Source organism: Pipistrellus hanaki, assembly GCF_964339955.1.
Source record: "Pipistrellus hanaki genome assembly, chromosome: 5".
Classification (NCBI taxonomy): Eukaryota; Metazoa; Chordata; class Mammalia; order Chiroptera; family Vespertilionidae; genus Pipistrellus; species Pipistrellus hanaki.
This window is the reverse complement of record NC_140507.1, coordinates 69,468,302-69,495,259: the sequence shown is the minus strand read 5'-3', so window position 1 is coordinate 69,495,259 and position 26,958 is coordinate 69,468,302. Positions and strand designations below refer to the sequence as shown.

General features: G+C 46.5%; 1 protein-coding gene across 1 annotated transcript in view; it reads left to right on the top strand.

The window, feature by feature from the left end:
• Positions 1 to 26,958, top strand: part of EPHX2 (epoxide hydrolase 2) — a 42,542-nt gene that overhangs the window by 12,421 nt on the left and 3,163 nt on the right. Inside the window, exons 3-15 of the mRNA XM_084883923.1 lie at positions 597 to 756; positions 1,751 to 1,941; positions 3,112 to 3,234; positions 4,067 to 4,147; positions 6,510 to 6,605; positions 7,111 to 7,189; positions 9,823 to 9,857; positions 11,421 to 11,447; positions 12,377 to 12,462; positions 14,304 to 14,415; positions 21,927 to 21,998; positions 23,692 to 23,725; positions 25,564 to 25,666. Of these exons, the coding sequence (XP_084740049.1) occupies positions 597 to 756; positions 1,751 to 1,941; positions 3,112 to 3,234; positions 4,067 to 4,147; positions 6,510 to 6,605; positions 7,111 to 7,189; positions 9,823 to 9,857; positions 11,421 to 11,447; positions 12,377 to 12,462; positions 14,304 to 14,415; positions 21,927 to 21,998; positions 23,692 to 23,725; positions 25,564 to 25,666 (1,199 nt within the window). The remainder of the gene's footprint in view (positions 1 to 596; positions 757 to 1,750; positions 1,942 to 3,111; positions 3,235 to 4,066; positions 4,148 to 6,509; positions 6,606 to 7,110; positions 7,190 to 9,822; positions 9,858 to 11,420; positions 11,448 to 12,376; positions 12,463 to 14,303; positions 14,416 to 21,926; positions 21,999 to 23,691; positions 23,726 to 25,563; positions 25,667 to 26,958) is intronic.

Genomic DNA, 26,958 nt, shown 5'->3' with positions numbered 1-26,958 from the left:
AAATAAAACATTACCAGCCCCTTCTTCACACTTGCCCTCTAAGACTGCCATCCTGACTCTAACCTTATAGATTACTTCTGCTTACTTTGTACTTCGTGTAAATGGGATCATGTAGGCACACTCCTTGGCATGTAGATGGCCATCTGCACCCCCTGTCCTCACAGCCCTTCCTCTGTGTGTGTCTGTTTTCTAATCTGTTTTAATAAGGACACCAGTCATATTGGATTAGGGCTAAACTATGACCTTATTTTACCCTGATCACCTCTTTAAAGACCCTGTTTCCAAGGACAGTCACATTCTGAGGTCCTGGGGATTACAACTTCAACAAGAATTTAAAGGGGGCAGGGCACAATTCAGCTCATAGAAGGGCATTTGAGTATTTTCCAGTGTGGGGCTCTTAGGAATAATATTGCCATGAACATTTTGTACATGTTTTAAGTGAATATATGTAGACATTTCCATTTCCTGTAATGTATGTGTCCAGGAGTGAAGTTGCTGAATCACAAGGAATGCACATTCAGATTTAGTAAATGCTGCCAAAAGCTTTTCCAATTGACTGTACCAACTGACAGTCCCTGGACAATTTACTTTTACAGTGGGTGTCACTCGTGGAAGAAGACTATAGGAAACACGCCGAGGATTCTGGAGTCAGCCTCCCAGAGAATTTCTCTGTCAGTCACATCTTTGGCCAGGCCATTTCAGCAAGGAAGGTCAACCACTCCATGCTTCAGGCAGTTCTCGCTCTCAAAAAAAAGGGTAAGGATCTAATACTGGCCATTTTCTGACCCAACCACACCAGAACCCCTGGTAGGGATACATCTAAATGTGTTTTGAGGTCACAAATTGTCTGGGCCTTGATGGAAAACTGTCCTTAAAACATAGTCCCAAAGAAAGTTATACCAAATGGCAAAAAGCAGCACTATCAGAATGGCTGGGGAAATGAAAGAATTGAATTTAATAAAGTGATTGTTGCCAGAGACTGCCTTGTGAGCAAAATTCTCTCCCTCTGGTGACATCAGTAATGACCTGAATGGCCCAACCTCTTATCAGAGTGATGATATAAGGCCTTTTAAACAACTATGACTTTTTTCAACCTCTGGTTGTCACAGGGACGAGCTATGAGTTGGGTGATCTGGATTCAGATGGTGTCAAATGCTGTAAGACATGAGATCATGATCATTCAATGGCGATTTATTTAATATCAAAGCCCAAATCTTCATGAGTGTATTTGAAATCATTCCACCCACTTATCAGTAGACTTGCCTGCCTGTGGCTAAGGCACCCCATATTTCTCATTCACATTATGTGGAAAGTGTCACACCATCGACTCAGCTGTGCCTCGTCTCCAGTATCTTGGGGTTCTTGCTCCCTCTGGTTAGGTTGAGAAAGCCCGTGGGGGGAGGGGGGGCACTGCTATCTCTGTTTACTACATTTCTCTTGTTTTGAAATGGGAATGAAGTCTCTGAAAGCCAAAGCAGGTGTTTTGAAATGCAGTAACACAGAGTGGAAGGTGTATGGGAAGGGCAGTCCGGAGGCAGATGCAGTATCTCCATCTGAGCCTCTGAAAGCCCTTAATATACACGGTGGCTCACTCTCGTGTCCCTGCGTCAGGAGGTGCTTAAGGGTGACGATGATTTTTTCCCAGCATCAGGAGATTGATGTACGTGAGTAGAACCCTACGTGGCTCCAGGCAGAGCTTCTCGGGGCAAAGTTCTGTAGTGGGTCCGTTCACTGGTGACGTCTTGCTCAGGGTTTACAACCTGCATCCTCACCAACAACTGGCTGGATGACAGCACCCAGAGGAGCAGCCTGGCCCAGCTGATGTGTGACCTGAGGCCGCAATTTGACTTCCTGATAGAGTCATGTCGGATTGGAATGGCCAAGCCTGATCCTCAGATCTACAAGTTTATGTTGGACACCTTGAAGGCCAGCCCCAATGAGGTACATGGTAGATGCTTCCTTTCAGTCACTGGAAAAGAATGCTCTAGAGATATTGAAAACACACACACACACACACACACACACACCAAAAACAAACAGACAAACAAACAAACAAACAAACAAAAAACTGAAGAGGAGTGAGCAGGTTGGGGATATCTGGGGCCTGGCAGGAAGGTTCTAGGTCCAGTGGCAGGTTCTACTTCTCTCAGGCCAGGACTTCTAAAGGACTTTTACCCATCTCTTCTAGAAAGTTCTACCAAAGATAGGCATCTGACCCCTCTTTGTGGCTTTTATAGGACCTTGATCAAAATAGGTATTATTGAAAATTCCTAGACCAGCTGCCTTAGTTTACCTATAAAAACAGGTCTCAACCTTGAGAGATTTTCCCAAGGCCACAAGGTCAGTCAGGGTCACCACACCAAAGGGTGAACAGGAATGGGCTCCGATATTGCCATAGTCTTCTAAGCACCCCTGTACCCCTAATTCCTGTCTTCATCCTGTCTCTAGATGACCTATTCTAAAACACTTTTTGCATGGTATTCCCCTACTCTAATCTAAAAAAGGTGATTGGGCCAAGATTAAATTTATTTCCCTGACATTTCTGACTCTTTCTTATTGGCCCCACCTCACCCACATCTGATCCGATGAAACCCTGAGCTCCATCATTGGGAATCCTTATCAGGCTCAATGAAAATCAGGAAGGCATTTCTCTAAAACTTAGCTTCTGCTCTCCTAATTCCCTGGGTTAAGCATTATAACAATGCTCTAAATTTTTATATGCACATACACTGAGTGGCCAGATTATAATGATCTCTGAATGCATAATAAAAGGCTAGTATGCAAATTGTCACCTTGACCAGGAGTTCGACCAGCAGGCAGGCAGGCCAACCACCCATGTCCCCTCCCCCTGGCCAGGCTGGCTGGACCCCATCCATGCACAAATTCATGTACTGGGCCTCTAATATATGTATGTATGTATGTATATATATATATATATATATATATATATATATATATATACTCAGTGGCCAGATTATTATGTATTCAGAGATCATAATAATTTGGCCAATCAGTGTAGATAGTTTATATGTATTTATTTCGGTGTTGTCGCTCATGCATGAAGTTTGCTTTGGTTGAAGTGATGCTAGTGTCCATGCTATTTGGATTCAGGTTGTTTTCTTGGATGACATTGGGGCCAATCTGAAGCCAGCCCGCGGTTTAGGAATGGCCACCATCCTCGTCCGCGACAGTGACATGGCCCTGCAAGAGCTGGAGAAAGTCACCGGGGTGCAGGTAACGGCACGTCTGTGCTGAGTGCGATATCCTGTTCCTTGTCTCTGTTTAGGAGACAAAACAAGCCAGAGGAGAACCACTTTGGAGGCAGTTCACTGCTCCAGGCATGGTTCCCAGGGACCCATTGTGCAAGCACCATGGGGTTCTTGAAGAACACCTTATTGCTTTCTCTGCAGTCACTGGACAGAGAATAATGCTCTGAGAGCAAGAATCTGTACTAGTCAGAGTCAGGGGAACCAATATAAGAGGGGAGCTTTTAAAGCCACCCCATTTTACTCTTTAGAGTGAATATTGAGAATCTAACTGCTAGGACTGCCCCAGTAGGCGTGGAGAGCCCAGCCCTCACCTTGTGTGCCAGGTCATGCTGCTGGCACTCAGGTATAGTTGTCTGGTTCCTCCTGGTTTACACCCTCATGCCAGTCTGAAGGAAGGCTGTGAGGTAAAATCTGTCCCTCACCCTGAGGATGGGATGTCCTTAATCACCTCCTGGGCACTGCCTGGCAATTAGCCTGCTCTGCCAAAGCTGAGGAACCTTTTGCTCTTTTGAGCCTACCTAAGATCACCCATCCCACCAAGTCCAGGAGTGACAGTAACACAAACCTTTTGCATAATGCTGTGCTTTGCTCAGGGTTGTTAGTGTAATGGAAGAGGAGGGAGGAGGTGGTGCCGCAAAAGAGGAGGATGGTTGGTCAGTCCCTGATGGAGGCCGTGGAAGGTGATCTGTGAGTTTGCTTCTAGGACCAGCACTCTGGAGTTTTGGACACTCACTCTGAGAACCCCTCATGAAAGGAAGCTGAAGATATCTTTCTCACTATGTACCTTCTACTTTCAGCTTCTCAAAACAGAAGTTGCAGCCCCTCTCCCAATCCCATGCAATCCAAGTGACATGAGCCATGGGTATGTGCCAATCAAGGTGAGTGAACACTTTCCCTCAGTCAGCTGAGTACTCTAACCAGGTCTCCTAAAATGATTATGGAGACATTTGTTCAATATCAAGGGTAGTTGAATAGCCACTGCTTATAGGGAAATCATATCTCCCACAGCATAATTTCTCAAAAATCAATAGAAGACATGGACCATATGGGGGCAGCAGCCATAACTATGGGCAGTAGGGTGCAGCCGACATGGTAAAATGGGCATCAGAGGATGAGTAGGATTTGAGTGTAAGAAAGTAGTCCTGGAAGCTATGGGTCAGAGTCAGTGTAGCCCCTCCTATAATCCTGGGTGGCCTAAAGGGGTGAACATTTTATAAGGCTCCTTCAGACCTCATCTCTATATTGATGAACAGTGAGGGGCTCATTGCCTGGGGCTGGGGCCTGGGCTGTAATCTTGTGTCTTCAACCCCATGGACTGGCTTATTCTTGTCATCCTCTTGATGCATATCCCACCACTTGTGATAGATTCCTTATTTTGCCTTGAAGAAGGGTGTCCAGAACTGTTTTACTGCCCTTGCCACCACCCAGATTCAAGAGCTGGAGCAATGACCTCTGGGGAGCCCCAGCTGAGCCCAGGCTTAGGGGGTGCTGTTGCATGCTTCTCCCTGGATAATAATGCAACCCAAACTGGGTTGTAATAGATCTTTCCCATTTTCCAGCTTTAAGGCAATTTTGTTAACTTGTCATTTAAAGCATGGGAAAGCACTTTTGCTGAGCTACTCAGCTGAGTCAATTACAAAGCAGCAAAATGGGCCTTTCGTTGGGATCCATTTAGAACAGAGGTTGATGAGGATCATTCGAGTGGACATCAGCACTATAACATTTTTCAATATAAGGAGTATGGAGTTTAAATTCCTTCCCTTTGCCAAATACTAAAGGGAAGACTGTGGAACATATTCTTTTTAAAATTTTTTATTTATTGACTAGAGGCCCAGTGCATGAATTCATGCACTGGTGAGGTCCAGCAGGCCCGGCCAGATGGGGGACACTGGGTTGGGGTGCCCGCTCCGCGGCAGGGCCAGCAGGGGTGAGGGGCTGTAGGCGTTCACTCTGTTTCATTCTATTTGCATATTACCCTTTTATTCTATAGGATTTGAGAGAGGGAGAGAGAGAAATATTGATTTGTTGTTCCACTTATTTATACATTCATTGGTTGATTCTTATATATGCCCTGACTATAAACCACAACCTTGGTATATCAGGACAATGCTCTGAGCTACCTGGCTAGGGCAATGGAACATATTCTGATAAAAAGATTGTAGTTTAGGAATGGGTTTGTGAAAAGCCAGCCTAATATTTTCTTGAGCAAAATAGCTTGTTGGAAACCATGACCCAAACTTCCAGTTTGGAACACCGGCTTGGAGAAATCCGGGATGCAGCTAAACAGAATTGTTCTGAGTGAATTTCTATAATGTGAAGATGATTTTTCTCATTCATTTCCAGTAGTAAGTTGGAGATATGTACATTTGAGAAAGATAGACTATATTTTGACTATATTTTGTATTGCTTTGGTTGGTTTTCTTAGGCCGCACTGTACTAGTCAGAGGAGCCTTAGTGCTATCCTGAACAACTCAGCTTTCAGTGGCTGAACACCAGGTCTGCTTCTTGTACAGCACAGTCTAGTGGGGTGAGGAGTGGGCTCTCTCCACGCAGTCATGCAAGCATCCAAGCTCTTTCTTCTGCTGGTTCCACCTTCCTCAAGGCCCAATCCATTCAAGTTCAGACAGAAACAGAGAGGGAGGACTAAGCACGGGAGGGTCTGGATGTAGCACACCTTTCTTTCACTCATGTCATTGGCCAGAACTCAGTCACATGGCCACACCCACTGCAAGGAAATGGGGGGAGATCTGAAGAGATCTCCGATATTGAGCCCTAGCAGCCTCTGCCACACCTATGTAGCACAGAAAGGACTAGAAGTGTAGTAAACTTGGGGGGGGGGGGGAAATCATATTCAAGATACAAACAGCTTTTTACAAAATAATCCTGGTGTTCTGTATGTTAGCATGAATACTACACTCTGCACAAAACTGATCCCCAGTTTTAAATATTAAAAACATGACAAACTACACCAGAAACTCTAATTGTATAAAGGTCTTTTAAGGAAGATGCAAAGTTGTTTTGGTTTTGGGTTTTTCTCCCCCAACATTATAATCTTCCTTTCCAGTTTGACTAGTTGCCTCTTTTCAGACAACCTTCAGCATTGGGATCTTAGGTTGAGAAATCTGGTCCATACAAGATCTGGAAATATGCTGAAATAGCCTAGATGGTCTGCAGAAGAGGGGTCTAGTTCTGGCTGGCCTGGTGCTGTGGTCACTTCCTGCTCACCTCTCTCTTCCACAGCCTGGGGTGCATCTGCATTTCGTGGAGCAGGGCTCTGGCCCTGCTGTGTGCCTCTGCCATGGATTTCCTGAGAGCTGGTTCTCTTGGAGGTACCAGGTAGGGAAAACTGAGCAAAGGTACACCCCAGTCAGGAGAAAGCCTAGATAGTGTGCCCCAGCCTGAATGTCATTAAGAAGCAAAACCTTACAGTGGAGCATTATTGCCAAAGTATGGCTGTGATATCGCAGAAATGTTGGGGCTGGAGATTGCTCCAGACCTCAGCTGTGTTAGCCCATGTGCTACCTTTGCAGATTAAAAAAGAAAAAGCAGACTTCTTCAAGACACTTTATGCCACCTGCCGGAAGTCTTTGCAATGATTATAGAAATCTGCAAAGCCTTTGCTAGGAAAGGTGCTCCCTTAGATGAGGCATTAGATGCAGTGCACAAACCCTGCCACCAGTGGTCCATGGCAGCCCGACCCAGGTGGGCTCATTCCAGCTCCATGGAGATAACTGTTCATGTCAGGTGGCACTTTGGATTGAGCCAGAGGAAGCAAAGAGGGAGTGTCAGCCAAACCCTTATAAGACTACACTGGTAAGTACTTGAGTTGTTTGTTTTCTAGATCCCAGCTCTGGCCCAGGCGGGTTTCCGGGTACTGGCTGTGGACCTGAAAGGCTATGGAGACTCCTCCGCTCCTCCTGGTGGGTTAGCTGTTGGCCATGCCTTCTGACTACTGTTCACGCTCTCCACTGCACTGGCTTCCTCTGGTCCCAGGCCGGAGCAGGCAGTCCTTCAAGGGTGCCGACCATGTCCCTCCCCGTCCTGTAGTGTCCTCGGTCGATGCAGTTTGGGTCCCAGATGTCTCTGCTCCTACTCTGGATGACTATAAGAAGCCCAATAGCCTGTGTCCTGAGGGTGTCTCCTGCTGGTTGGTGGGGATGTAGAATGTGGGATGTACCAGCTCCAGAACATTTTCATCCTGCAGAACTGGGACTCTATACCCGTTAAATAATAACTCTTCATTCCTCCTTCCCCAGTCCCTTGCAAGGACCCTTTTGCTTTCTGCCTCTTTGAAGCTGACTACACTAGGGGCCTCATATAAGTGGATCAAACAGTATTTATCCTTTTGTGAATCGCTTATTTCACTTATGATAATGTCTTCAAGGTTCATTCATGTTGCATACAATTCCAATTTCCTTCTTTTTAAGGCTGAATAATATTCCATTGAATAGATATACCACATTTGTTTATCTGTTCATCCATCAACAGACCCTTGGGTTGCCTCCACCTGTTGACTGTTGTAAATAATGCTGCTTTGAACATGGGTGTGCAAATATCTGTATGAGTCCCTCTTTTCAGTTCTTTGGGTTATAAATCCAGAAGTCAAATTGCTAGATCATATGGCCATATTCTTAACCCAACATCTATGGATCCCAGTGGAAGTCTAACCAAGGGCGGGCATCAGGGAGCCTGTGAATCCCTGAGACCACATGTGGGTTTATGAGCATTTTTCATTGTTTTGATCAGTTTCAGAGGGGTCTTCAGCCCAGAACTGTTTAAGAACCCTAGGTCTGGAGGCAGGAACCTGAAACAACCAGGTTTGCCGCAAAACTCCTGGTCCCTCCAAGTGTCAGCTGCGCTGTTAGCCAACCCAGCTGTTCAAAACCCTTTTTTTGAGCTGCTTCCCCCAATTTAAATTTAATTATTCACCTAGTAATTAAATTTTAAAATAATTAAAATTTAATTACTAAAATGTCTATTCATCTATACTGCAATCTTCCCTGAATCCCCTAGGCATAACTTATAATTTATCATTCAGTCTAGAACATTATTAAAAGTAAAAGAAATACACTATTAATAATAGCACATATAAACTGAAACTGGGACTTACATTCACACCTGAATTATAACTCATTTTTTAAAAAAATAAAACCATAATTTACACATTAACTATTGTTGAATATTTTTGTATAACATGAATTCTAAAGCCAAGAATAATAACTTAGAATACATACACACCAAGTTCACATCTTTTGTGTATAAACTTTATATAATTTGTTAATAGGTTTTAAGTAACAAGTTATTTTCCCTAAAATTTTGAAGCCTTTGTCCCACTACTTTCTAGTTTCCCTGTTGCTACTGAGAAATCCCATGCCATTCTAACCAATAAGCCTTTCTATGTGACCATTTATTTTTTCTTCCTTACTCTTGATACTTTAGGGTCTTTTCTTTATCTGTTTATTATAAAATATTATGATATTGTGCTTTGATATAGGTGTTGTTGTTGTTTTATATACTTTGCTGGATACGTTTATCTTTCAGTTCTTGGAAAATTTTTTGAGTCATTTCTTCGGTAATTTTTCTTCCTTTTTCTTTTTCCTTTCTGGAATTGCTAATGTTAAAATAGTCATACTACTCAAAACAATCTACTAGTACAGATTCAATGCAATCTCTATAAAAATCCCAATAGCTTTTTTTATAGAAAAAGAAAACACAATTTTGCAATTCATGTGGCTCCACAAAAGACCAATAGTCAAATCAACCAGAGAGAACAAAGTGGAGGACTCACACATCCTGAAATATATTAGAAATATATTAAACCTACAGTAGTTAAAACAGGATGGTACTGGCATAAAGACAGATTCACAGACCAATGGAACAGGATATAGAGCCCAGAAATAAAGCCACCCGTATATGGTCAACTGCTCTTCAACAAGAGTGCCAACAACACACAATAGGGAGAGGATAGTCTCCTCAACAAATAGTGTTGGGAAAATGAAAATTCACATACAAAAGAATGAAATTGGACCCTTATATTACACCTTACCTTACAAAAAAAAAAAAAAAAAAAAAAATCAACTCTCCTGGCCAGTGTTGCTCACAGTTCAATTTCTCAGGGCACATCATAGTGTGGAGTATGCAGGAGGCAGCCAATCAACTATTCTCTCTCATCATTGATGTTTCTATCTCTCTCTTTCTTCCTTCCTCTCTGAAATCAATAAAAAAATATACTTTTAAAAAATCAACTAAAAATGGAATAAAATTTAAATGTAAGACTTGAAACTAAAACCACTAGAAGAAAAACATAGGGAAAAAGCTTCATGACATTGGTCTTGGTAATGATTTCATGAATGTAACACCAAAACAATGATTTCTTTGATGTGGCGAAACAAAAGCAAGCAAATAGACTGTTTTGATCTAAGAATTTAATAAGATTTATTTATTTATTTATTTATTTATTTATTTATTTTTGGCAAACAGGCCCTTTTAGTTTGTTGGTAATTTTTAATCATGCAAATTAAATATACACACACATATATATTTTTAATTGCAGAAATAGAAGAATATTCCATGGAAACATTATGCAAGGTAAGAAGGGTCTTTGGGTAACATCTGTAATATCTTTTCCATCCTGGACTTTTTGCTATTATAAGACAGAAATGTGGGTACTCATTTAAATCCTAGGGAAATGTCATTTCACAGAATTTAGGTGTAAATTCTTACTGAAAGTTGAGATGGCATTTCAGAATGATAGCCAGCGTTTGCTGTATGGAAGAGGAAACTGAATCCCAGGGAGGGAAAGTCATTGTCTGAGGTCAACAGCCAGGAGAGCCACATTTGAACCCTACAACAGCTCCCCCATCTCTCCTCTTAGCCACGCCACCAGATTGTCTTTCCATCCTGGGAATTTTAAAAATCACTATATTTTGGTAAAAGATGTTGGTGGCCAGACCTAAGGATTATTGTATGGATTGGTGATTGTAGTGGCATTCCTATTCTAAGATGGCCATAAGCACCTTGGGGGAGGAGGACCCTCATCTCTGAGCATGCAGGGGGAGAAAGGGGCAGACTTTCTTAGAACCAAAGCAAAGGCTGGAGGGGTCAAGGGGAAGAAACAGGAAACTGGCAATAATGCTGATTACACTCAAATTACAAAAAGCCACCGTCTCAGAGTCACCACTCCTATGGTGCTGCCCCCATTCAGCCCCTCATGCAGCCTTTGCATATCATAAGGGAGCATGGGTAAAAGCTTAATTTCCAGTTAGGGTTGTTTTTCCTTCCTCAATTTCTAATTCTTTGCCTCCCCCACTCTGCCACTTCTGAGAGGATGCTGGAAAGGGAAGGGAGATAACTCAAATGCCAGTGAAATGATTGAACTTTGTATTAGTTCCCTCGGGCTGACATAACAAAGTACTACAGATTGAGTGGCTAAAGCAACAGCAGTTTATTCTCCTGCCATTCTGGAGGCTAGAAGTCTGAGATCAGGGTGTCAGCATGGTTTATTTGAGGCTTCTAGATGAGGCTTGAAGATGGCCATCTTCTCCCTGTGTCTTTACGTGGTTTTTCCTCTGTGTGCATCTATGTCCAGATCTCCTCTTCTTCTTTTTTTAAAATATGTTTTTAATTGTGTGTTTTTTGTTTTTGTTTTTTTTTTTTTAGAGAGAGAGAGAGAGAGAAAGAGAGAGAGAGAGAGAGAGAGAGAGAGAGAGAGAGAGAGAGAGAGAGAGAGAGAGAGAGAGACATTGATGAGACATCCATTGGCTGCCTCTTACATACACCCTACTGGGGATCGAGCCTGCAGCCCAGGCATGTGCCCTGATGAGGAATTGATCTGGTGACCTCTCAGTGAATAGGACGATGTTCAACCAACTGAGCCACACTGACAGGGTTAAATCTCCTCTGCTTATAAGGACACCAGGCATTGGATTAGGGCTCACCCTAATGACCTCATTTTAACTTCCATCACCTTTTTAATGACCCCATCTTCAAATACAGTCACATTTGGAGGTACCGAGGATTAGGGCTTCAAGCTATGAATTTTAGGGAGATCCAATTCAGCCCTAAACAAAGGCTGACACAGTAATTCTAATCTGGAAGTGGCTGAGGTGGGTGGATATAATTTCTGATTTTTTGGTGTGTTTTCTTTCTTAGGACATGGTAACCTTCCTAGATAAATTGGTAAGTAATAATTTTGAACTGATCTCTCTGGAGAATTCTGTTTGGGTCTGGGCAATTAAAACAAGATGTAAGCCTTTCAAGGTGTTAGCTTTTGGAGCCCTCGAGCGGAGTGGCAGGTTCTAGGAAAGGCACACTTTGGGACAGTGGGAGATGGGTGGTTAACCAGGAGAAATTAACAAGGCAGAGATGAGTATTTATTTATTCATTCATTCATTCATGAAAAGCATCTACTAGGGAATAGGATACTTCTGTTTGCTTGAGTCAAGAAGTTTGGAAGTTATCCTATAGGCTAATGTTTCACAACTTTTTAAAACTTACATTTCTTTTGAAATGTCTAAAATCAAATGCCTTCATTTAACATTATTTGGAACATCAAACTCAAAACAAATCAACAAGGGTGACCTACGAATATGCTTTTGCAGAGCACATGTACTATTCCTGAGATAATAACTCAGTGACAGCCTCCTCTCCTCCTCAGTTAGGCCATGGTGGAAAATGAAAACAGGGGAGGAGCAGCTAGGAGAGCCTGAAAGCAGTGGGATTTATCACTTGGTAAGGGGTGTGAGAGTCAAGGGAAGAATCTGATATAGCTAATGAGTTCCAGGACAACACCCAGGCAGGGTTCCAGGTACTAATAAGTGAGGCAGAAATGCCATGGTCCCTGACCTCTGCAGATTCTCAGGCCTAGGAATTGGCACTGGAACTTTTGAGTACGCTGGGGACATCTAAGAGGACATGACCCAGTGTGGCCGCCCCAGGCCTGATGCTGTAATGACCTTACGTGGTGTGATCAATGGAAAAGTCCCCAGGAAGTGAGTGAGAGAACTGCATCTGAGGGTTGGGCCTAGGGAAGAGCACAGGCCTTGGGCTCTCAGGACCTCACCCCAGAAACCTGCCCATATTTGCCTCCCTTCTTTATCCTTTGCTAGGGTATCCTGCAGGCGGTGTTCATTGGCCACGACTGGGGTGGCATGCTGGTGTGGAGCATGGCTCTCTTCTACCCTGAGAGAGTGAGGTAATTAGGCCGGGAGCAATAAGAATTTGGGTAAGACTGTAACTAAATTCCCATTAGAATTCATCCTTGAGTCTCAAACCCCAGAAAACGTCTTGAAAACAAATAGGTTATCTGGGAAGGTACCACCTTAGCTTCTTTATGCCCTTTGACACATTAATAAGGAGGGCTTATGAGCTAATGTCTTAGAGAGTGAGGCCTGTCCCAGTTACTGGTAGTGGGACAGGTAATTCAGAGACAGTATTCAGTGGGCATTCAGGAGAAGGATGGTAGACCGTGAGGGGAATGTGGGGGGGGGGGGGGGAGAACACCCACTACACAGCAGGGGTGTTGGGTTTATAGAATTAAGCATCAGGAGAGACTTTAGTCCTGGACAGGGAGTCAGAAAATGTGGCTTCCAATTTTGCCCTGAGTTGGCTGTGTGACAGACAAATCACTTCATTAGGCCTGTGTCCTCAGCCACAAAGTGGCCACCTGACTACACAGCCTGCAGCGTGTTGCACAGATGTCCGGCTAGAAAGGCATTTTACGGTCGCCGTCACGTCTTTCACGATTGTTCTTAGGACGGCGTTCCAAAGCTGCAGCGGGAGCTTTCAGGTGGGGGGTTTCGAATCTAGAGAGGGGGTGGTTTTTGCAGCCACACTCCTTTGGAGCTGGCAACCAAAATTAAAACTTGTCTGATTTCCCGTTTCAGCCTGGGATCTTAGCAAGTTAAATAAGCATTATCCTTACCCGCCACCTGGACTTCTCTAACGAATCCAGTTCCTTTTTATTTGACTAAGTTTATGAGAACGGAAACACAGGAGAACCAGGTTCAGCTCAACCCCAGCTCAAATGGTAGAGTGGGATCGAAGACTAAGAAAAAGCAAATATTTTCTAAAATATGTATAAATAATTCACACTCTTGCTTTTCTGATCTCTTTGGTTTCTCTCTGTGTCCTCCCTCATTCAAAGGCAAAATAAGAGCTCAGTTCTTAACAATTGGATTCACCAAAAAGTTTCTCTACCTACTGGGTGAGAAGCCAAGTTCAGATTCCCACCAGGTCTTCCATGGCACCCAGATCCAGAAATGTTTTACCCCCCTGAGCGACCACAGGATTCTGGGCTGTTCTCAGGCTTATATCACAGTCTGTCTCATAGTAAAGTCATGGGTGTATTTGTCTAGCTTTCCTTATTAAGTTATAATAAGCTCCTTGAGTACTGATTTTGTATTTTTTTTCTCCCCTAGTATATAACATGGAATTACACTCAGTACAGGAGAGACACAGTGAATGAAGGAAGGAAGGGAAAAATGCTAAAAACTAGGGAGAAATTGTAGTGTTCAATATTCTGATCAAGGTTGATACACTACATGTAAGTTGTGTGTGTGCTCTGTCTGCAAGTGAGAAATACTGCAGTTTAATGGGGATGGGGTAGTATGGGGAGGGGATACACTGGGATTGGAGTCAAGAAATCTGAGTGCGGCCAAAGCCGGTTTGGCTCAGTGGTAGAGCATTGGTCTGCAGACTGAAAGGTCGCAGGTTCGATTCTGGTCAGGGGCTTGTACGTTGGTTGTGGGGTACATCCCCGGTAGGGGGTGTGCAAGAGGCAGCTGGTCGATGTTTCTCTCTCATTGAAGTTTCTAGCTCTCTATCTCTCTCCCTTCCTCTCTGTAAAAAAATCAATAAAATATATATTTTTTTAAAAATCTGAGTGCGGATCACATTCTCGCACACACTGGTGTGTAAGAGCTTGTGCACATCACTTTCCCGCTTTGAGCTTTGGCTTGATGTGTAAGGTCCTTTCTGGTCCTTATAGACTGTCGTCTTACAGGGTCTAAGTCTTGGTGCCTCTTCTTCCCATAGGGCAGTGGCAAGTTTGAATACTCCCTTCATGCCAGCAAATCCCAATGTGCACCTGATGGAGATAATCAAAGCCAATCCTGTTTTTAGTTACCAGCTCTATTTCCAAGAACCGGTAAGTTTGGGGCCTTGAGATCAGTGACCCCAGCAAGGTATTGTTCTTCTTTCCCCTTTCTCTCCCCTCCACATTGGCTTGATGTAGTTCTGTTCTCTTTAATTTTCTGTGGCTTTAGTCATAAATTATTGTACAGGTGGGCTCAGGTGAAACTGACTCCAGAGCTCAGCTTGTCCTTTCCAGGTGATGGTGTGTGTGTGTGTGTGTGTGTGTGTGTGTGTATTTGTATTTGGGGTGGTGAGGGGAACGGGTGGGGGTGACAGCACGCCAGGTTCTCCTGCTTCTCCACAACTGTGGAGTGGGAGCTGAGCACTAGTTTGGAGCTGTTTCCTTTTAGTCCTCTACCTGATATTGGGGTAGAACCCATCTCTTGTTGGTGACAGCCCCTGGCCTCTTGCTTCCCTCCTTCCTTCCTTGAGGGGGAGGGACCTGGTATATTGGCTTCTTGAGGAGTAAGGTTTGTGATCACAGGAGCAGCAGAGCCTAAAAGCCCTGCACTGGCCCTTTGTGTGCTTTGGGAGATGTGGAGGGGTTCTTAGGTGTCACCCCATGTGCCCCAACACCCAGGATGCCCCTTGGAGCTTGGGTGATATGTGTGATGGGGTGTCACGGCCACATTTCATGGGGATTCACTGAGAGCAGCAACATGAGCCAGCATCATCTGCCTCCCTAACCCCATAGCTGACCTCAGCTGTGGGGGCACCTGCTCATCATTCATTTGTGGACTCTGGACTCCAATGTCCAGCTATATCTGGGTAATTCCAGAGAGGATAAAAGAAGTTTCCTTAACACTGTAAAGAGAGAAGATGGATTCAATTCATTAATCAAGAACACAAGAGTGTTTCCTCACGTCTCTTACCCAGCTCTTGACCTTCCGATGCTTGAAGGTCGTACCATTTATAGCAAAGGTCACAACCAACCCAGTTTTAGTGTGTGTGTGTATGTGTGTGTGTGTGTGTGTGTTTTATAATATACTAGAGGCCCTGTGCATTTGTACACTGGGGGTGGGGGGGGGGGGGAGGGTGCCGAGACCCTCAGCCTGGCCAGTGCTCTCTCACAATCCAGGATCCCTCGGGGGATGTAGCAGTGTGCCAAGCAGCAGGTGGCCAGGGAGGAGCCCAAGCCAGTGCCAGGCCCTGTGTTCATCCCAGCCCACTGTGCCTGGTGCCACCGCTTGGTAGCACTGCTGCCGAGCTGGGAGAGGCTCTCGCCACCTCCGCCGCAGATGCTCTCACCAGCCGTGAGCCCGGCTTCTGGCTGAGCAGTGCACCCCAGTGAGAGCACACTGACCATCAGAGGGCAGCTCCTGCATTGAGCATCTGCCCCTGGTGGTCAGTGCGTGTCATAGCAACTGGTTGACGAAATGTTCAGTCTTCACGGTCACTTACACTTTTATATATATAGATTTTTACTTATTTCTGAGAGGACAGGAGAGAGAGAGAGAGATAGAAATATCAATGATGAGAGAGAATCATTGACCGGCTGCCTCCTGCACACCCCACCCTGGGGAATCAAGCCTGCAACCTGAGCATGTGCACTGATCCAGATTCAAACCATGACCTCCTGGTTCATAGGTTGATGCTCAGCCACTGAACCATGCTGGCTGGGCAACAACCACCCCAATTTTGATTCAGTGAGTAACTTTTCTCTAAGAGATGGTGCCTCGAAAGAGGAAGTTTTTATTTGAGCACTAATGTGTCCAGCAATATCATGAAAAGACACTCAAAGTATCACATCCTCCACTGAAGCCAGAGCCCTCCCGAGCCACAGCCCGGAGTGTGGGAAGAGTCAGCTTCCTCACGTTTGAATGGAGTCAAAATGACCTTAATTAGTCTGAAGTTGCCCTGCTCTTGAAGAAAAGGTATGATTAGGTGGCACAGTAGTCGGTTAGGGCTTCCATAGCAACATACCGTGGACTGGGTGGCTTAAACAACAGAATTTTTAAAAATATATATTTTATTGATTTTTCACAGAGAGGAAGAGAGAGGGATAACGAGTTAGAAACATCAATGAGAGAGAGTCATCGATCAGCTGCCTCTTGCACATCCCGCCACCGGGAATGCGCCTGCAACCAAGGTACATACATGCCCTTGACCGGAATCGAACCCGGGACCCTTCAGTCTGCAGGCCGATGCTCTATCCACTGAGCCAAACCAGTTTAGGCTTAAACAACGGAATTTAATATCACTGATTTCTGGAGGCCAGAAGTCCAAGATCAAGGTGTCTACTGGGCTGGTTTCTACAAAACCTCCTCCTTTGTTTGTGGATGGCCCCCTTCTCCCTGTGTCCTCACATGGTATAGCCTCTGTGCGGCTGTCTCTGTGTCCAAAATTCCTCTCCTTATAAGGATGCCTCTCTCAGACCCTATCTCCCAGTACCATTACTTTCTGAGCTGCTAGGGGTCAGGACTTCATAGGAACTTCGGGGAGAAATAGTTCAGCTCGTAACAGGTGGGTAAAGGAAGAAGAGACTGTCCCTTGTGAAGGAAATAGGAGGATGACAACAGGAGGGGGACAGTGTGGAAGGAGGGTGGGGACTGTGAGAAACAGGCATTTGGGGATGCAATCTATGAGTGGGACTGGAAGGAGGTAGCTTCCCTGTGGAAAGGAGCCCCAAGTTGTAGTCGATGTCAGCGGAAGTGGAGGTTCATCACCCCATCACAGGTGGCCCGTGAAGACCCTCTCAGCTGGACTAGAAGCCAGAGGCCAGTCTAAGGTGTGACGTTCTGCTTGTCGCCCTTTCCCGGGAGTTGGCTTCACCTGGTACAACTCACGCTGGGGAAGCATCTGGTGAGGGAGAGGAAAGCAAACGGTGGATCTTGGTTCTTGAGTGGCAGCTCCTTGGCCTCTGGGAATTGAGGAGGGGACAGAGCGCCACACTAAATTGGAAAGCTGGGTTTGGGTCCCTCTCACCTCTTATTTGACCCATTTTTAATCTCTGGCTCTGCTTGGCTCCCACCACGAGAGTCCAACCCCCTCCCACTGCCCTCTGTGTGCCCAGAGCTCCCCTCCCAGAGCACCCCACCCCACAGGCCTCTTCATCGCCTCGAATGCCCCATGCACCTTTGTCACTTCTCACCCTTGTACCTTCTCCCCTAGCCCCGCCCCAAGCCCTGTGCATAGGTTACAATAGGCCCTCAAAACTCAGGCCCCGCCAGTGGGGACCCCCATGTGGAGAATCCAGAGGGAGAGAGAGGGTGTGGGGTTTCGGGTCCACTTTTTTCTCTTCTACCTCTTTTTTTCCCTTCTCTCTTTCATCCTTTTGACTGAATATTTATAAGAAGACTCCTAGCTGCTGTGAAACAAAGGTGTCCTGTAATGTGTGTGAGGGATTGAGCATTACAAATATGTTCAACGGTCAGAAATGTTTTAACTAGTATTACTTGTGAAGAATTAATATTCATTATTTCATCTAGCGCATATTTGTGCATCTTCTATTATGTGCCCTCAAAGGGCTACAGGGTTCCCCAAGGTTTCTTCAGACTACACTTTGAGAAATACTGCTTTCTAAAAAGCAGTATTTGTGTAATTACAGGAAATAGAAAAAAGGAAGTAATAGCTTCACTGTGTATTGTGTTTTGATCAAACTTCATTTAGAGTATTTATCAGTGGGATTAAGCTCATTAAAGTTATTTTTATTATTTTTTAAGTTGTAAAATACACATAACATCAAATTTACCATTTTAACCATTTCAAGTGTACAGTTCAGTGGCATTCAGCGCATTCACATTGTTATGCAACCAACTATCACCACCATCTCTCCAGAGCTCGCTTCATCTGGCAGAACTGAAACTGTCCCCATTAAACATTAACTCCCCAATCACTCCTTCCCCCCCCCCCGCCCCGCCCCTGGCAGCCCCCATGCTGCTTTCTGCCTCTGAATCTCACTCCTCTGAGTGGAATCCTCCTGTGTTTGTCCTTTTGTGTCTGGCTTATTTCACTTAGCAGTATGTCCTCAGGGTTCATTCACACTGTAGCACGTGTCAGAGTGTCCTTTCTCTTTAAGGCAATGATAGCCTACTGTACGTGACCTTGGTTTCTTCATTCATCCATCAATGGACAGTGGGGTTGCAGCTATTGCTTTTTTGAGTGTCGGATGCGGTTAGTTGTGTTCACAACAGGCCTGTGTTATCTCTGCCTGCTTTTCCGCTGAGCAAGCAGAGACTGACGAGCTTACTAACTGGCTGATAATAGGTGCATGACGGGTTCAGGATGTTGACCTGGTCTTACTTGACTTAGAGCCCATGTTGGGAAGGAGCTTGGACTTGAGTGTCCAAGAAGAGGGGAGGAGCAAGCGAAGATAAGCTCAAAGTCTTCATTGGAACAGTGACCTCAGGGGAAAGACACTAAATCATTGCAGTTCCAGCGGGACAGTGAGGTTTCAAAGGTTGATACAGTCATTGTGAGAAAATCAGTACCTCTATTGTTCTCTTACAGCAGCTGGGTGTAACATCTGCAGGAAGAGTTTGGGGGTGGTTTTGTTCTTAAGAGCAAAGCCTCTTGTCAGGGAAACGGTGGGTGTGGAAATCAGTGATCTAGCCATCGCCAGGAGCCCAGGAATCCTGCTGGCACGCTCTGGGTAAGCACAGAGCAGAGTCTTAAGGAGAAACCGTGCACCTGGTTCTGCCAGCATGCCTGCTACCTACTCAGAGATGGAGCAAGTCCCTTCCCATCTCTGGCATCCTCTCAGAAAAAGGATGGTCTCACTGGATGGTTTTCAAATAGGTTATAGCTGCAAATGTAAGCTGAATCCAGGCCAATAACTTAAATATGACAGGTACAACTGCTTCAGGGATGGCTGTTGGTAGACAGCCTTCCTTCCTATCTCTCCCCCCAAATGGGTTCCCATCGCTCTCCAGCCTGGAGGAATCATCCCTGAGGGCTCAAGGTCATTCCAGACTCTTTCAGCCTAAGGAAGGCTCCTTGTGCTGGTGCACCCAGCCGCCCTTTCCACCTCGTGCTCTAGTTTGCTGAGCACTGTGGGGCGTGGCTTAGGCACATTCCAGGTTAGATCCAGCCCCACCCTCAGCTCTTTGAACCCTTAGCCCACATGTTTACTATCTTGCCCTGAGAATGTGCCAGGTCTGATGGAAACCAATACTAAAAGGTGTGTTTTTCTTTGCTTGGCGAAGAAGAAGAAGGGATAATAGGCTTTGCATTTGCACTAGTAAGAAAAGGAGGACGAGGAGGCAGCAAAGACAAAAAAAAAATGAGCTTTAAAAAAAGTACTGAGTTGTGTGAAATAAGTCAAATCCCCCTTCCCTCATCTAGAACTAGCTACTGTGAATGGTTTGGTATTTCCCATCTTAAAAAAAAAAAAAAATGCTTTAAAATGTGTGTGTGTGTGTGTGTGTGTGTGTGTGTGTATGTGCACGCACATGAATGTATACATAATTTTTAGTATAAATTGAATCATTTTGCATTTTTATTCAATAGATCTTAGACAGATTTTCCTATCATTCCTTTTCAGATGGACTATGATTCATTTCACCCGTCCTCAACTTTATCATGGTTTTGTTTTTGTGCCATTCATGAAAGACACTCTTGGCATTTCATTTTTGTTTCCTTCAGTGGGTGGTGTTATGTTACAGTGTAAAGAACCAAACACTGAGGGGCTTGAGTCTGGGGTTCTCATTTCCAGCCTGGCCATTTATAATCCATCTTCGAACAAGCTCACACCTCAGCCCAAGGGTCTTCATCCTCAGATGGCCTTCCCATCTCAGTGCCGTGTGACCAGCGAGTGTGGCGTCAGAGTGACGCGGGATGCCACGGCCGCTCTGAGGCCTGACTCCTCTCTCTCGTCTGCCTGGCCCAGCTGAGGGGAATAATAGATAGTTTTCTCCTTTTGCCCAGGCATCAGATGCCTCTATCCCCTGGCATCCTCAACCCAGAAACAACCCTGTTTTCTGGCGTGCTTTGAGAGAACTTGGCCCAGAGTTTCACAGAAATTCCAGTTATTATCAAGTAGACGGAACTTGAATCAGAGCTGCTGTCCCCAGCCCGCTGATGAGAGGGAGCCTGTGGTTTTGGCTGCTTAGGCCCAGAAGCTGCCCACACTCACGCTTTGTGGGAGCTCCCTGGATTTTCTATGGACCCTCTTGGCATCTGTTCGCTCTTGAAGGACCATTTGAGAGCCAAAGCCCCGCCCAGACCTCTGGCCTGCGACTATGCCTTCACGCGCTGAGATCCACCCCTGGGCTCCTGAATAGCCGTGGTTTCTGGGACCGGGCTGTTCTCAATAAATAAGCATGATGACCCATGGCGACAGGGCTGACTGGGGCTTTCATCCATCACTTTCAATGTACTTCCTCCCGTGGCTGTTTCTTGCCTCGCCATCCATCACATAGCAGATTGATTCTCCATCATAATTGAATCTTACAGATGTAAGGGATTATAATTAACTCGGCAACATCACTTTCCTCATAAAACCACAAACTGCAGACCCAGCACCGCCTCATGACAAATGTCCTTTGCTGCGGTGCTGGCATCCGGTGGATCCAGAGCTCTCATGATCTGCAATATGCAGAACAAACAGCGCAGTGGAGAAGGGACTCCTGCAGTGTGCAGGAACGGAGGGTGCTGGCCACTGCAGGGCCTTATTGCCTGGCCTATGGGACCCTCCTCTCCGGGAACGGTCCTCAGAGAGGGACGTACATACCGTCAGCCTCTACCCAGGACCAGTCACAGATGATCCCAGGAACAAGATGAGTGGATGCTTCCCTGCTCTCAGGGAGCTCCAAGGAGACACATCAAAGGCTCAGTGGGAGCCAAGAAGGGCAGTTATTTTATTATGAGGGGGGAGACAGGACTTCATGGAGAAGACGGTGTTTGGGACAGATGTTGAAGGCCAAACTGAGGGATGTAGGTGTTCTTGGTGGGAGCTACAATATTTTAAATCAGAAAGGTGGGAAAGCAGGGCACCCATTTAGAAAATATTCTGCAATCCAGTTTAGTTGTCACCTGGGTGAGCAGTTGAAAAGGAGGAGATAAAAATAGATAGGCACTTTGCTATTATAGACTGAATGTTTGTGTCCATTCCCACCCCTCACCCCACCACAAATTCATATCTTGAAATCTGATCCTGATGTGATGTTAATAGGAGATGATTGGGTCTCAAGCGTGGAACCCTCACAAATGGAATTAGTGCCCTTGTAAAAAGAAACCCTAGAGAGTCCCCTGCCCCCTCCCACTATGTGAGGACACAGTGAGAAGAAGCCGTCTGTGAACCAGGAAGTGGGTTCTCACCAGACACTGAATCTGCTGGGGCTTTCGTCTTGGACGTCCCAGCCTCCAGACTAAATAAGTATCTGTGTTTGTAAACTACACAATTTGTGGTTCTGTTATAGCAGCTGGAATAGACTAAGACACACTGCCATGCTCTGCCTCAGTTCCTTTCCCCTAACACTGGTCCCCCAGGGGCTGTGTGGAGGAAGGATCTCTGTTATTTCTGAGTGGTGCCCCTGGTGGATCCGTGCCTCAGAGACAGCTGACTTCCTTTACACTTTGTTTTAGGGAGTGGCTGAGGCTGAACTGGAAGAGGACCTGTATCGGACTTTCAAACTCTTTTTCAGAGCAAACGATGAGGTGAGGAGTACAGGGTGGAAAGGTAGAAGGGGGCTAGGTAGTAGGGAGGAGGAGCTGCAGAGGTGCACAGGTCTCTGGATGGCCTCCCTCGGAGGATGGGGTGGGGACTGGAGCCTGGGAATGAGCAAGCTGGCCTTCTTCCCTTTGGTTTCTGTAGTCGGGGTGAGTGGGATCCTCACTCTACCGGTCACACTAGTGTGGGAAGGTCACGTCCTCACTGCCACACACCAGTAAAGCTTTGAAACTAAAATCAAAGAATGGTTATAATAGTGACTGTGGAGAAATTATACCATTTTTACCGACATGCATAATTGTTTCTCAAAGCCCCAAATTAATTGCTGTTGTCGACCCTTTTCATGAACAACCACAGTTGCTTATAATGGTTTATCTCCATTCCCTCCACCCATCCTCATATAGTCAGTGCCTGCTTAGCCTTTCCAAGTCTGCCACTTTCTGTGCTGGCCACTTCTGGCATCTCACTTTTTTTTTTTTTTTTTTTTTTTTAATTGAGTTCAGTTGCTTCTTTCTGAAGGACCTTCTTTTGTAGTTAGCTCTTTCCAGTCTGTTAGCAGTAAACTCATAATTTTTTTTTTTTTTGGCCAGAAAAATGTCTTTATTTTGCTTTCAATCTTGAAGAATAGTTGAAATATGAAATTCTAGGTTGACATTTTTTTTTCTTTTAGAGGCTCCTGTCATTGTTTATGCAAAATCTGCCTCAGGTCTACCCTATTATTGTTTTTTTTATTGGTGTTTAATCTGCAGGTTAACCCATCTTTGAAGTTTTGTGTGTGTGTTTTGTTTCAATGAACATTTTCTGAAGTTTATGAGTTTTATTTGGTTCCTTTTCAAATCACCCCGATCTATTGTTCTGTTCTTGTTTTTCAGTTTCTTTTACATTTTTAACAATTTTAAGCGTATTCATTTTCATTCTTTCCATCTCTCACACAAGTTCTATCATTTGATATTCACTATTTGCTGATTGCTGTCTCTTGGGATTGGATTTGGAGGAGGGGGTGGGAGAGATAGTTTTGTAATTTTGGTTTGTGAGCTCACTTTCAAGTAGCACCAAATCTGCGCCTATTGGCTTCAGCTGGGATTGAGGAAATGGCCTCTTGTGTTTTAGCACTGGCTGCTCTGTCAGGCATCCTGGTGGTGTTACCAGCCCTGCCTCACTTTGTTGTGGTTGTTGTTGACTTTGCTTCTTGGGGATTTCCAGATCATGGAGACAGTGTAAATACAAACCCAAGCACTGGTGAAGGCAGGCTCGTAGCCATGAATTTATGGGTGAACGTTTTTTGGTTTTCTCTCAATTCCAAACTGAATGGACTAACTCCTCTGTCATGATAGGTGGCACCACAGATTTACTGTGGAGGATCTTATTTTTAACTTCCCATCGGCCATAGACCTAAGGTCTCATCTCTTATTCCCACTGATTGATATAATCAAGTTCTTATATCACCAAGACCTGCAAGGACTTGGGATGAGGGGGTAGGGATGGGCTGGAAGGAAGGGGCCGGGGGGGTCAGCCTGGGCCCAGAGCTTTGATTGTTAGCTATTTCTGCTGTGACCCCTGAGAACTTGCCTACTTCTCGGGAGGTTAGCATGTTTGTACTAGTCTGATGGCACTAGTAGGTGACCTGTTCCAGCATGTTTTCTTTACCCATGACATAATCTCCACCTTTTCTTCCTACAGACGGAGCTCAAGACGTACAACGTCTGTGAAAATGGTAAGAGGTGTTCTTAGGAGGGAAGGGAGACAGGAAGGCCATGGCAGGAGCCAGCTGAGCGTTAAATGAGCATTTCTCCATCTGACTCTCTGAGCAGAAACAGCCACCTGCCCGCTCTGAACTGTGACTTGCTTAACATAGGGTTCCCCGTGGGTGACTGACACTTCCCTTAGCCCTGGGCTGGCCATGGGGCCTCAGGTTCCTTTCCTTCAGGGACCTTTGAGTTCCAGATGTTAAACAGTAAGAGCTAGGAGGACTCTTAGAGCTTGTCAGGTCAATCCCAGCCTCTGCTGACAAGGACTGATGCCCAAGGTAGGAGCCGCCATCTGCAGGGCCACCTGGTGCAGGCAGAGGGAGAGTCAGGCTAGACTCCAAGCCAGGTGTCCTCAGTCACAGTCCACTGTCCTCTCCTCCATCCCAGCCCCATGCCCTGTCATCCAGTCCCATCACATTTCCACCCTTGTCCTCCCTCCTGGGTTGAAAACAAGTGAGGAGTCAGAGCGGAGAACAGACTGGAGTTCATCCTTGGCTCTGAGATCCAGCACCTTTCCCACAGACCCTAACTTTGCCCCACACTCTGGCCTTGCCATTATTCACTTGTACTTTTATTGATAATGAGGACACTACTACTTGTTTGTGCACCTACTGTGTGCATCGAATGCTGGCCTCGCCCTCTTTAGATACATTATTTATAACCCTCATGACACTCTAAAAAAATCCCATTATTATCTGTATTCTACACGTGAGGACAATGGAGCTCAGAGAGTTAAGGAACTTGTCCGAGTGGCCTGGTTGGGCTTCGACTCCTCTGGCCCTAAAGGCCATACTCCACGCCTCCCTTCCCTCTTGCCTCCTCCCTCCGTTCCTTTTCTCGGTCACTCAGTCACTCTGCATCCCTTTGTTCTGCAGACGGTTTGAACTCACACTTGGTGAGGCAGGGACAGACATCCAAACACATGCAGCGGAGTTGTGGAGTCGAAGGGGAGGCGGAGGGACGGCAGGATGTAGGGAGGGGGGCAGCTGGGGCTCTCACCCCGGCCCCGAGACAGCAGAGAGCTAGGAGCTCCGGAGGCTCAGTGCTTCATCACAGAGGCATGTGCTCACGTAGCCCTGCGGTGCAGCTCACAGAAGGCTGCATCCCTAGCTCCCACGCCTCCAAAGCTTCCAGCCTGAGACCGGGGAGCCCCACTAGACCGACCCCATGAAATGGCAGTGGTCCCTGGGCTGTCCATCAGCATCATGGGGTTGCCCCCCTGCAGGATGGGGGACTGCCAGGACACAGTGTACACCCCTGAAAACAAATAGGATTCCACACCGGGGACACTGAGGGAGGGTCCGTGAATGTGCCCAGAGCAGCAGCACGCCTGCGCCCTGGCCCGATGGTTTTCCAGGCTCCGAGGACGATCGGAGCAGTCAGCTGTGAACATTCCAAGACTCGCATGGAGATATCTGAAGAGGGATGGAATTCGTTAAAGGATGGGGGAAAGGCTTCGTCTCGGGGAGAGGAAGGGCTGGAGGGCTGGCAGGGCCGAAGACAGGTGTCACCCTCGGACGGAGGTGTACGTTTTGGAAGGACAGGAGGCGGTGGTCAGTCCTCGTGTGTGTCCTAGGAGCTGAGGCCTGGGTGTGACACTGTTGGGTTCTAGAATGTCAGAGGCAACACAGACTTCTCTGACAGAGAGGAAAGGGGCTTCCTGCGGGTAAGAGCGAATGAAGGAAGGAGCACCAGGGGAGGCAGGCGGGAGGCAGTAGGGGTCAGCCTCCGTTGTGAAGGCCGGCGCTCGTTGCTGGGACCCCTGGCCGAGGGCGTGGGGTCGGAAACAAGCGGCTGTTTGCAGGAGGACTCTTTGTGAAATCCCCGAAAGAGCCCAGCCTCAGCAGGCTGGTGACCGAGGAGGACATCCGGTTCTACGTGCAGCAGTTCAAGAAGTCCGGTTTCAGGTAGGCGGAGTGGTGCCCGGGACACGGGAGGGGGCTGGTCTGCACGCGGCTGCTGTGCTCTGAGTGCACCCTGGCCCCGCAGCCCCTGCTTACCTGCCTCCGGGGTGGGAGGCCCACCATCGGCTCTCGTTGGGGATGGCTCACCTCCCTGTACCTATGGGCCCCCTCAGAGCGGATGCTTTTAACCTTTTTTTCAGTCACGACCCCTGTGCGAATCAAATGACAGTAGTTCTGAGTTCTTCAGAAAAACATCGACACTCAAAAACTGCCTCCATTTTTAGGGGGATTGGAGACCTCTCTTTCTTTTTAAACAGCTTTGTTGAGCTCTCGCCCATAGAATTCACCCTCTGCAAGCGTCCCGGGCTGTGGTTTCAGCCCATTCACGGAGCCGTGCAGTCATCACCCTGTTCCATGTCAGGACGATTTCATCGCCCCAAAAAGAAACGCCATTTCCTTGAGCAGTCAGCCCTCCCCCACTTCCCCTGCACCCCCTAGTCCTAGGCAGTCACCGTCTGCCCCCCATCTCCCCGGATTTGCCCACTCCGGGCATTTCACATACATGCCGTACAGTGTGTGCCTCTGTGCCCGGCTTCTCCTGCCCGCTGCAGCAGGTGCCCAGCCTCAGGCCTTCGGCTCAGACCTGTGCTCACGCTGATGCTCTGGGCCTCTGCTCTGGAACCACAAAGAATTGCTCCAACAGCCCCTTTCCCGCATAGCCCTTCGAATATTTACATGTTGCAAGTCTTGGAAACTCACGGTTTCTTCAAGGCTGTTGCAGTTCACATTTGCGTCCTTCTTCTCTCCCTCCTGCCTCTCTGCTTACACTTCCATCCTTGACTCCAACCCAAGGACACAGAAGGCCAAGCCCTGGGCACTGCCTTGGTCAGCCCCGCCCGGAAATCCTCTGTACTATAGCCGGTGGCCCCCAGCCTTTAGCCCCAGCATCCCTTGCACCACTACAACCTTCCTTAAGCTTTTTTTTTTTTTTTTTTCTTTTTTTTTCTTCTTCTTTTGAGGTGAAGACAATGTAAGAGCCTCAGGTTTGAGGACAGATTTGCTCTGGGAGGGAGCATAGAGATAATGTGGCCTCACGCCCTCCTTGATCAGGAGGGAAAATTAAAAGTCCCCAAAGGGCATGTGGCTTGTCCAAGGTATCCCCAGGGCCTAGAGCTGCGAGACCCAAGAACACCAACCCGACTCGGCCAGAGCCACCCTGGCTGTCCCTGGGTGCCACCCCCTGAAGTCCCTTTTCCAGGGGTTTCCCATGGCAGGGGTGTGGCCTCTGGATGGTG